The following is an 11,490-nucleotide window of genomic DNA, read 5'->3' as shown; positions in this document are numbered from 1 at the left end:
ACCTAGGCGTCTATATCCTTAGGTATAGCCTTTATAGGCGTGGTGTATTATCGGTATAGGACTAGGGCTTCCTTACGGAGGTCTATAGGTATCGGTCCTGTGTGCGCGTGCAGGAGAGTAATCCAGGCCCGCGGGTTATTTATAGTATTATCCTATAGCTAGGCGAGGAGGTTACGTAACGTGGTGTATACGGTCCCTTCGATATAGGAGCGTACCTCGTTAAACTTCTTCTACTACGCGTCGTAGTCTACCTTTTCCTCGCGGTATATACGGCGATTTTATAGGTAGCGCGTGCGCCCCTTTTTAGAGAGGTCGTCGATAGACGTAGGCATTTTAGTCGGTGGTTCTTTCGTTATAGCCGTAACCTTCCGGCGAGCGGCCATCTTCCTTTTACCGGTAACCGTGGTAGCGGCCGTGGTAGCCGTGGATTCCATAGTATCCGTGGCCTTATCGCCCTTTAGCGTGATAGTGGAAAACGGAGTAGCCGTAACGGTAGTGGCCGTAGCCTCCTCCGCGTTAGGGTCCACGGCGAGGGCTTTATATTTACGAATATTAAGGGGCATAGGTATAGGGAGGAGATAGGCGTTAGCCTCCTTATCGCTTAGCTTTAGATTAAGGCAGTTATTCTAGTAGGAGGCCGATTTACCGCATACGGCGCGCTCCTAAACTACCTAATCCCTCTAGTTAATAAGGGTTGTGGCGGCCGCCTTTTATTCGGCGTTAAATACGTTAGAAGATATCTTTACTAGATTATCGTTTATCGGTTAGTCAATTAATAGGTAGGTTAATTAATCTCTTAATTACTCTAATTAGGTCGATAGTAGTTATTTAAGCATGCTTATATAGACGTGATTGCTTTTTTATAGTGGACTAGGGGTAGCCTTATTAATATCTATCGTTTAGGCGTTATAAACCAGGCTTATAACTATCGCACGTTAAATAGGCACTTAAATGATTAACTTAGTAGAGCAGAAATCTCGTGTATATATATTATATTAAGTTATATCTAGGAGAGTCTCTTATACCCTTAATTTAGGTGGTAAAGACTCCGTTATAGGTACTATATTATTTAGATCCTATCCGGTCTTTTCCGGTATCCACCCTTATTATATCCTGATGCCCGAAGTCCCTGATATCCGGAGCCCTTAGTCATGGAGTGGATCCCCCCTGGATCCCCTATAGGCCATATCGTGGTCCTGCTTATACGACACAGAGGAGCTATCGTATAGGCGCACGGACTATAACGTGGTCTATGAATATAGTAGCTTTATTAATATCTATTATTTAGGTATTATAAACCGGGGTTATAGCTATTATATATTTAAATAGTACTACTATATTAACCTTAATTAAGTAAAGATTTTATAATAATAGATTATATTAAGTTATATCTATATAAGTCTATTATACCCTTAATTTAGGTAGTATAGACTCTATTATAGGTACTATATTATTTAAATTCTGTTTAGTCTTTCCTTATAATCCACTACTATTATATCCTAATTCTAAAGATTTAAATTCCTAGTAAGGCATAGATTCTATAAAGACCTTATTATAGTCCTATTACTTTACGATAAATCTAACGTAGTTAATAAACTAATTTCCTTTAAATATCTATTATAGCTAGCGCTATAACTTACCTTATTAGTATAGTATATTTTATAGATTAGATTAGTAAAATTAGTTAGGATTATAAGATTTATATTATATAGAAATTATTAGTTTATAATTACTATATTAGTATATCTAGATAATCCTTTATTAAAAAAAGATTAATATATTAAAATATAAAGGACTTAATTATATAGTATATATATATATATATTCTCTTATATTATATATATATAATCTACTACTACTAATATATATATTTATAAAGGTTTATTTTTAAAAGGTTAAATGGGTATTATTGTTTACTAGGGTAGCTAAAAAATAGGGGTTTTTTCTTTATAAAAGAAAACTCTAAAAAAAAATTTACTCGTTTTCCCCTTAACGTATAGGTTAGTAAACGTCTATAAAGCTCTATAAAGGTCGGAATAGTAACTTACGGCGATCTGCCTCCTCCGCTAGCCACCTCGCTATTTCGCGTAGGCTATGGGGCGATATATCGGGGCCCGAAATCCCGTTAGTATCCTCCGTATTAAAGGCGCGGCGCTTCTTATTTTTCGCCACTATATCCTAATTAGTACTATCTTTCATAGGGCTATAAGAAGCTATAAGTTAACGTACTATACAGCGAACACTTAGCTCCCTCGGAGCCGCTTTAGTAGTTACCGTAGGCGCCGTTACCGAAACCTTCCAGGGTAATATAGCCCTTTAAATTACCGCGCTCGTCGAGGCATTTATCGTAGCGGTCGTCCTCGTGCTGCTCCTACCTAAACAGCTAGATAAAAAACCCCGAGATAGCTTACGGGCGTTTTATATTAAAATCGCGTAATTTAATCTCGCCCACCTTTTCGTACTTAAGCTAAAGTACGATACCTCGCTAGATCTATCTTATATATTAGTATATAGTACTATACAGAAATATACAGATATATACCTAAGGCTTCTTCTTCACTATATATCTGGTAGTATCACGCGAGCAGCCTATCTTAATTACTAGGTCACTATTAGCTTATTCCTAATCCTATAGCAGCACACAGATACGTATAGTCTAGTACGTAGGCTATTAGTTATATGCCCTTAATACCGGAGGGCTATTTTACCGGCGTAGGGGGCAGTTCCTCGCTATTAATAGCGTTCGGCCATTATACCTATAGCGAGGTAGTATTATTAGCGGCTATAGTGCGGATTTTATATATATTCGTCTATTTAAATCTATATACTTCTATACTATATTTCGTTATAGTTAGCTAACTGCCCAGGCCACCTATACAAAGTCATATAACCGCAACTTATAAAACAGCTTTAAAAACAAGGATACTAGTAGATCTAACCCTATAGAATCAAATCCCGATATTTGATTTAATACTATAGCTCTATGTAAGGGTGTAGGTGGGGTTACTTACCTAACTCGTTATTAGTTATCTAGAGAGGAAAATAAGATTAGTATAGCATGGCGTTATAGTAGTGTAGGGGCACGAAAAAAATTCTAGGCTTCTGATTAGTTAGCTGGCCTAGGGCTATACTACTAAAAGACTCTACCTACTACTAGCGTACCACTATATACGAGTCTTTACACCACTATACAGGCGTCTGCCTATAAAACTTTTAGGGATTTTTAAAAGTTGAAATTGTCTGCCCTGCGGCTTTCGGTATGTTCCCCCACTACGCGTGTAATTCAAGTACACGTATCGAGGAAAGAGCGACCCGTTGTTTCTACCTTAGGTAGGCACTTTGTCTCTAGATAAGAAAGAGCTCCTCTCTCCGACCCCGCTAGCGCTAGGGCTGTTCCTTCCTATCCTTTACTTAGTCGTCCCTTTGTCCCTTCCATTGGCTAATTATGTGTTTGTAAGAAATGTTCGCGGAGGAAGGAGAGCCCTTATTCAAGTACCTTAGCCTTAGTGTAAATGACAGGCACTGGCACAGGAATAACGTCACAGCTTCTGCAAGGTACACCCATACGGACCCCCACTCAGAAGACCACTGACCGCCGCAAGTCGACCAACCAGCAACGCGCACTCCAACCGCAAACGACTGGAGCTTGGTCCTTGCATCATGATGATCATCTCCCATGTGCGCCTCCTAGGGAAAAGAGGTAATACATGTACAATGTATGTATCCACCGGACCCTTTCCGATCGCCGAATGCGTCCCTCATTTCAGGGTGTCAATGAAGTACCTTACCTACTTCGTACGAGGTGACGAATCTCCAAGTCTTTGCAATTCCCTGCTGCAGCACAGCTATCGTGAAGTCATTGCGAAGTGGTGTTCCTTAAACGCCTTTGAAAACGGTCAGGCTTGCTATCGAATGCCCTTACATGCGGCTGGGAACGGAGCCAAGGACGTGGAATACCTTTTAGCTAGCTATCCGTCAGACGGAGACGGAGAAGCATTCCACATTTCAACTTTTGACAAGGTACCCGCGCCACGCCACGCCTTGCCATGCCACGCTACGGCTACGCTCGTTGAACGCCGCTCGTCGCAGATTAAAATCTGTCAGCCAAGCAAGGCGTTTCCCTGTTCCCGTTCCCCTTTTCACGCATTCAATTCAAACATTCCCGACTTCATGGCAGTCTTTCCCTTCTCCCTCTTGTTCTGTTGAATGTATCCGAACTTCCCCGTTGATCTTTGTTTGCGCTTTCCCCGATATACGGCAGTCCATTCCTTTCTTTCACTTCGTCCCTCCCTTCTTGTGCTTCTTCCTTCGTCTGTGAATGTCTATCCATCTTCGCAGTCCTTGACCGGGGAAGAGGTTTCGAAACAAGGGAACGAAATAAGATCATCAAAGCCACTACCGGCTTAGGCCGACTTGACCGCCACTGCCAATTGGGACTTTTAATTGTATCCCCCATAAGCGACCCGCTGACGATATTACATTCTCTCCGCGCGCTCTCCCTCTCCCTCTCTTTTTATTTTTATTGTTATACTCTCTCTTCTTTGTCCACTTGCACTTGCCGTTCTCTTCAAGTCACTCGTTGCCTGTCCCCTTTTCCTCTTTTTTCCATCTCTGGTGATCGTTCTCCTGTGAGAGAGGAATCCCGAGAATTTGGGCCCTGCGTACTGGGGACATACGAAGCAGCCCATCATGATGCTGCTTAAACCAGGCGCCCACAAGCAAATCGAGACACGAGTCGTCTTATTCCTCGTGGTGGCCGTCACATGCTTCTTCATGATCTACACCTTCTATCAGCGCCCCATTGACGGCGTCCCAACAAAGGCCACCTGGGGCTGGAAAACGTGAGTTGCTGCCCCCCCGTGCCCTACATGTCCCGCGCTCCTCCCCGCTCGGCCCTCGGCACCGGCTCCTCGTCCATCCAGCAATACAATACTGATATCTAAACCACAGCACCGAACCGGTACCCGACCCCTCCGCCCCCCGCCCCTCCTTCCGCGACCTCGCCCTCCAGTACGGAAGCCACAAGGCCACCATCCACAAATACCACTTCATGTACGAGAAATACCTGCCCAACATCCGCGACCGCCCCACCAAGCTCCTCGAGATCGGCCTCGGCTGCGAGTCCTACTCCCGCAACCCCCCCGGCGGCGACAGCTCGGGCGCCGCCGCCCACGACCTCGCCGGCGTGGGCGCCAGCTACCACACCTTCGTCGCCTACTTCCCGCGGCTCTCCCTCACCTACATCGAGCGCGACAGCGACTGCGCGCGCGACTTCTTCCGCACCCACGACAAGGCCGCCGTCTTCGTCGGCGACCAGGGCGACGAGGCCTTCCTCGACCGCTTCAGCGCCGAGAGCACCGTCCACGGCCTCTTCGACGTCGTCATTGACGACGGGGCCGGGACGGATGCCTTGCAGGAGAAGAGCCTGCGGGACCTGTGGCGCGTCGTTCGCCCGGGCGGCGTCTACTTCGTCGAGGGTGTTCGCAGCCGGAATGATCGCTCTGCGGTGGGTGAGGGCCAGCGCCCTTTCGGGGACTTTGTTCAAGAACTTCTTTGGGAAGACGTCATGCTCTCGGATGGGGAACTGAGGAGCATCGACTGTATGGAGGGCATATGCGCATTCTTCAAGAAGGAAGAGGGTATGCCATAGGGGCCCCGCTTCACCCTATTCTACCTTTTTTTCCTTCCTTTTTTCTCTCGAGGATGTTGGGTCCGGAGTTGAGGTTTATACCAGCTTGCATTGAGGGGTGTTTTGCGGGGCGGGGGGCCCTTTTTCCCCCATTCGATGAAGAAAGGGGAAATTACCTGGCGTTACAGGGAGTCTTGGATTGGCATGTGGGCAGACGGGTCTGCCTGGATGGCGTTCTTATGCAACTGTCTTTTAGAGATGTGGTTTCGCCATACTTACGATACAAATGTCCAGTGACGGTTTTTTTTCCGTTCCTCCATATCGGAATTCTCCCGAACCAACGATGGAAGAGTCGGCCCTGATAATTTGCCCGGGGGACGCATCAGTCCTTTTTAAACCCCGACGAACCGTCCAAACGGCGTAAGCGGAAACGTGTTGGAGAGAGCTGTATGCATGGGTGAAGACCCTAAGGATGCACGAGAAAACTGCATGAGCGGGATATTCGGAAGAGACTGCCCTCCGGACATTGCGACAGACTGCGGTCGTTCCCGTTCTCCTTGCCCGCGTGAGCTGTCAGCTGCATGTTTCACTCGGCCAGCTCGGATGAGGAGTTGTCGTGTTTGCCTGGGGTGAATGATCGGAACAACGATGGAGGAAATTCGAAATGCGGTTGGAGATCGACTTCTGTCGTGGAGAGGGGACTCAGGGGAGGGGGTAGAAACGACGACGGACCAACCAGAGCGTCCCGGTTCAGATACCGGGTTGGGTTAACACTCAGATTAGTCGTGCTGCAGCAGAGTGTGGTTGCACCCGTGCTTACCCAGATATCACGTCAGATGAATTTGCCATACATACCTCTGGTTCCGAGCGAGCGAGACAGCGAGATAAAAAGCGAGAGGTTGTTCGGTTACGGATGGAATGCCGGGTGTCACCCGAAAAGCACGGAATGGCGGTTTCAATAATAAAGGACGCGAAAATGTTTCACCAATTGAAAACCAAGGAACGGAAGACAGCATTACACGTGTACATGGGAACTCGCTAACATTGAATGAAACAAGGGACATCGTAAACTAAGGTACCTTGAGTTAGGTATTATTCGCTTTTTTTCGTTTTTTTCTTTTTTCCTTTTCTTCTTTTCATTTCTTCTTGTTTGTTTGTGCTTGAAATGCCATCTCTACATGATCGCTTTCCGGCCCATTTATAGAATTACGCATTTGGAAGGAAGACCACAAGGCCCCTCCTTGACATCATCCCTCTTCAGTTCCTCCGGCCTCAGGGGAGCCTGCTTGGCCGCACCCCCTTGGTTCGCGCCGTTGTTGTTGATGTTCTTGTTATTATTCCCCGTCTGGTGCTGGGGACCATGTAGTCAGCCGGAGCCGGTGTACTTGGCGACGGTCTGGTAGAAGGTCTCGCCCTGGATGGTGGCGATCTCGAGCTCGAGGGCGCTGGGCTGGCGGGAGCCGTCGGCGCCGGCAAAGGTGCCGGCGCCCCAGGCGGAGCCGCCGCGGACCTCGCTCATGTCGGACATTTGGGCGAAGGCCTTGGCGTAGCCGAAGGGGACGTAGATGATGCCGTGGTGGGTGAGGGTCGACATGGCGGCGATGGCGGTGGATTCCTGGCCGCCGCCCATGGTGCCTGTGGAGATGAAGAGGCCTGCCATCTTGCCCCAGAAGGCGCCGGTGGCCCACTGGCCGCCGGTGCGGTCCCAGAAGGTCTAGAAAGGAGCGTGTTAGCAAGAACAATAGGTCCGAAATTGAAGGGAGAGAACGAGGAAAGAGAAAATAAGTGCCTACCTTCCACTGAGCAGGGAAGTTGCCGTAACGAGTCGGGATGCCGAGGAGGAAGGCATCGTAGTCCTTCAGGATAGCCGGGTCGGAGAGGACGGGGACGTCGGCAGCCTTAGGGGGAGCGCCCATCTTGGTGAGCACCTCTTGAGGCAGGGTCTCTTCAATTCTGAAAGAAAGCGAGGATGGTTAGTTGGTCTCATGCTCATGTTGGTTGTTTTCGGGGTGGGGGGGGGGTTTTTTTTTTTTTTTGTTGGCCCAATGTTTCGAGTAACCGATCAGGTGGCAATGACGGTATAGGAAACGTACTGGTAAAGATCGGCGGTGCCTCCAGCCTTCTCAATGCCCTGCTTCTCGGCTTCGGCCAGCTGCTTGATGTGGCCGTACATCGAGTACTAAGATTCCGATCCAACGCGGTCAGCGGAACTGTCTGTCCAGTCGAGCTTTGGGCAGGTGCGAACATACGTAGACGATGGCGATTCTGGGAGCCATTGTGACGTTTGTGGTGAGAGTTAACGGGGAGATGTGGGGAGAGATAATAGAGGGAAAAGACGGGATGACGAGAGATGAAAGGTTGAAACCAAGGTGAAATCCAGCTGTATGAAGTAGTGATGGGGTATCAATGCGACTGTAGTATACAACAAGAGCTCGGGATGAAGTGGAGGGGATACGTGAGTTCTTATATAATAGAGATAACAGAGCCTGACGGACCCGGCTGTTATTAGTGACCAGTTGCAACTTGCGCGATGCATGAATCCACCTCCGAGTCAACCGCACATTACGCCGTACTACGACGCCAAGGTCCCTGGATTTGTCGAGGTTTCGTAAACACGCGGAAACAGAAACAGGCCGATAATGTAAACCTGACTAAGGTGTTTGCCTCCTGGTTCCGTCGTTAGCTGCGGCTTTCTTACGCATATATCCTTACTAAGGTACGTGTCTGATGTCTTCCTACACGTACGCCCCATGAATGACGCTAATAAGATCACTAAATCTACGAAGTATTACTTCGTACACACCGGGTTGCATTGTTTGGGGAGTAGGAGGGGCCGGGTCCCACGCTCATGGTTCCACGTTTGTGTCCTGATAGGGCGACGCCGACTACAATGAATCTTACCGTAAGGTACTCAAGGGAACCTCTCTCTATGAAACCATTGAAGACGACCTACCTTTCTTTGTAAACCTCAAGTGGTACTTCACTGTTAAGGTAACGCAGTTCTCGAGGCACGGCGGTTAAAGAGCTACCGGAACCAAAAACGGGTAGCGGCAGTTGCGTGCAGGTTTGATTCTCTCTCATGTTCCGCCGTACTGGTGAGTATCTTCGTATCAGTGGTGTCCGGGATACGGATACGACTTGGCGGTGGGGTGAGGGGTCATTGGGCTGGACTCCTAGGGTGGCTGACTGATGGCTTAACAAAGCAGCGCAAATCGACAGTGACAGGTACGGTACATGTACGTTGTATCCACCATTACCTTACCCATTACCGACTTTTTCTTTTCTTTTCTGTTCTTTTTTTCGCTCCAGCTCCAAATACGCGGATTCCATGCATTTCAAATCCTTACCAATTTTGGTTCTTACATGTACGCCGTTGGTAAGATTTGGTAAGCGGTGAACAAAGAGAAAATAAACCAAAACGGGACGATTATGAAACGAAACCCGCGCGCCTTCGTCGATCATTCATGGGTCGTCAGGTCTCACGTCCGATTATCAAGCCAAAAGAGTCGCAGAATCCAACGCCTCGTCTTCTGTCACCTGGGTTGGTTGGTTTCTACCTTCTCCTCTTACGCAACGTTACGCGTGTTCCCACCAAAAAGAGAACCAACCCACGAAGCAGCGAGTTTCCAGGTCAGCATCTGTCAAATCACCGTGATCTGGCAGCATACTTCGTTCTCATGGGGCCAGAATCAATCTATCTGTATGATTCAGACTACGTGACACCGTGTCCTCCCCGGGATGCGGTGAATCAAGAGGAGGCATCTCACCATCCACCTACAACCCCATACCCGGCATGCTTGTCCCCATTGCTGTGCTCCGTCATTCGTATCCTTCTGCTTCGTCTCGTCTACAAATTAGTCTGATGATTCGTGCTTCTCCCACCTCATATATATCCCCGCCAAACCAGTGAACACGCATGCCATCGCCAACCCAGCGGCCCCATACCCGATCATAGCCCGCCACTCGGCCCGCGAGTATCCCCCGACGATGGCCCCCGCAATGGGCGTCCCAAACAAGATGGGCAGCCCACACGCGAAGAACATCATGCCCATCCGCGTGCCCACCCGTGCCATGTCCGGCGCCAGGCTCACCACCACCGTAGGCGTCACGCTGACCACACTGCCCGAGAACAGCCCGTACAGCAGCGCGAAGGCGACGAGCCCGCCAAAGTCCCGGATGCCCATCCACCCGAACATGAGCGTCGCCGACGCCCCCAGCACCCCGACCAGGATGTGCAGCGGCCCGACCTTGTCGGCCAGGTAGTTGGGCCCCACGCGGCCCACGATGCTGCCCGCGTTGAGCAGCGTGACGAAGTACGGCGAGAACCCTTCCGGCCCGATGCCGTGCCGCACCGCGAAGAGCTCGATGTAGAAGAAGGCGACGTAGAGCGTCAGGAAGGCGAAGAACCCGCCCGTCATCACCAGCAGGAACGGCACGTCCCGGAAGGCCGATTCGTCGACCAGGGAACGCATGCCGCGAGGAGGCCTGGGGCCCGGCGTAGGCGTAGGCGTAGGCGTAGGCGTAGCGTGAGCCCTCGACGACGACGACGACTCGCGAGGCCGCATGAAGAGGGCGGGGAAGATGGAGAGGACGAGCAGGACGAGGGCGATGACGCGGGTGGTCCAGCCGAAGCCGATGGCAGGTTCGAGCCGGGAGAAGATGAGCGGGAAGAGGGACCCGGCCAGCGGGGAGCCCGTAGACGCGAGCCCGATGACCAGCGCGCGACGCCGGCGGAAGTACTGGCTCAGGATGGCCGTGGACGGTAGGAAGGTCAAGCCGCACCCCAGGCCGATGCACACGCCCTGCGCCAGCACGAGCTGGTAGTACTCCGTGGCCAGCGAGGTCATGGCCTGGCCGAGCACGATGAGGACGATGCCCACCAGCAAGAGCGGGCGGAAGTAGCCGGCGTCGTAGAGGGAGCCGGATAGGGGGCCGACGATCATCAGGAGGGCGCCTTGTAGAGAGCCGATCCACGAGATGTCGCTGGCCGAAACGCCCGGCAGCAGGACGCGCTCGTAATACGTCTGGAAGACGCCGAAGGTGTTGATTAGACCCCAGGTGTCGGCGAGGATGGCCCAGGAGCCGAGCACTTGGAGCCATGCTTGGAGGCCGCCATCGGGAGGTTGGTCATGATGGTCGTCGATTTCAGCGCCCGCAACTTGTTCCGATTCTTTCATCTCTGGCGCCGAAGTCGGAGGGGGTCCGGTCCGAGGACGGACGGGAACCGGATCCGAACTTTTCTCTTCCGTGTCGGCCACGGATGAGGACATGGTCGGGTTTCCTGTTCGGTTACGACAGGATCAGACTTCTGTGCACAAAAGAAAGTTCCCATGGACTTTTAGAAGCCTGGAAAATATTGAAATGAAAAAAAGAAAAAAAAAAGAAGAAAAAAAGAAACAAAATTGACCGTCGTCCTGGGAGATGAGCCCAGCCCAGGGGAAGGTAGAACTACTTTCCCAAAGAAGACAAGCACCAGCACGGCTTAACATCAATCAGCTCGGTTAGTTGTGGTTGACCTCTCTTAGATGGAGATCTCCACCCCGCTCTCGAGCAGAGCTCTGGACTGTTCGTCACAGCGCGGCAAGGGATTTCGGGACCGGTGTACCAATAAATTGCCGGCCGGTGTGAAATTGTGACCGGTAGTTGCGAAAGATGCAGTGGACCTACCTATGCAGTGTACGTTGTATTCGTACGCTCGATAATGCTGTGTTTCCCACACCTTACCCCGGAGTAATTCAGGAGGCCGGGGACAGTATTTCCTCTTATCACTGAGGCACCACGACGATGTAGTGGCTTTTTGCTTTGTCTTTCTTTTCCTTTTCTTCTTCTTATCGCCAATTTCTTTCTTCCTTTCTTCTTTT

At 50.0% G+C, this 11,490-nt stretch overlaps 3 protein-coding genes across 3 annotated transcripts; 1 reads left to right on the top strand and 2 right to left on the bottom strand.

Annotated features, from left to right (window-relative positions):
• Nucleotides 1–3,058: 3,058 nt before the first annotated feature.
• Nucleotides 3,059–6,009, top strand: SODALDRAFT_345755 (hard-surface induced protein; the record flags this gene model as incomplete). The annotated part of the gene is made up of 4 exons (XM_028613218.1): nt 3,059–3,063; nt 4,090–4,115; nt 4,736–4,841; nt 4,951–6,009. The coding sequence occupies 4 exons, from the start codon at nt 3,059–3,061 to the stop codon at nt 5,648–5,650; spliced, it is 837 nt and encodes a 278-aa protein (XP_028464162.1). The 3' UTR covers nt 5,651–6,009.
• Nucleotides 6,010–6,995: 986 nt separating this feature from the next.
• On the bottom strand, nt 6,996–7,905 carry SODALDRAFT_325705 (flavo protein WrbA; the record flags this gene model as incomplete). Its single annotated transcript, XM_028610003.1, has 4 exons — nt 6,996–7,343; nt 7,423–7,582; nt 7,723–7,808; nt 7,879–7,905. The coding sequence occupies 4 exons, from the start codon at nt 7,903–7,905 to the stop codon at nt 6,996–6,998; spliced, it is 621 nt and encodes a 206-aa protein (XP_028464161.1).
• A 1,379-nt stretch (nt 7,906–9,284) lies between these two features.
• Nucleotides 9,285–10,994, bottom strand: SODALDRAFT_335457 (MFS general substrate transporter). The gene has a single exon (XM_028612462.1). It carries the CDS (start codon nt 10,897–10,899, stop codon nt 9,484–9,486), a length of 1,416 nt encoding a protein of 471 aa, XP_028464160.1. The 5' UTR covers nt 10,900–10,994; the 3' UTR covers nt 9,285–9,483.
• Nucleotides 10,995–11,490: the final 496 nt, after the last annotated feature.

The sequence above is a fragment of the Sodiomyces alkalinus genome, assembly GCF_003711515.1.
Source record: "Sodiomyces alkalinus F11 unplaced genomic scaffold SODALscaffold_9, whole genome shotgun sequence".
NCBI lineage: Eukaryota > Fungi > Ascomycota > Sordariomycetes > Glomerellales > Plectosphaerellaceae > Sodiomyces > Sodiomyces alkalinus.
The sequence above is the reverse complement of the archived record's forward strand: the minus strand, read 5'-3'. Positions and strand labels throughout refer to the sequence as shown.

What these genes read in the sequence shown, in the direction of transcription:
- SODALDRAFT_335457 (XM_028612462.1), bottom strand. Translation starts at nt 10,899, where the DNA reads ATGTCCTCATCCGTGGCCGACACGGAAGAGAAAAGTTCGGATCCGGTT.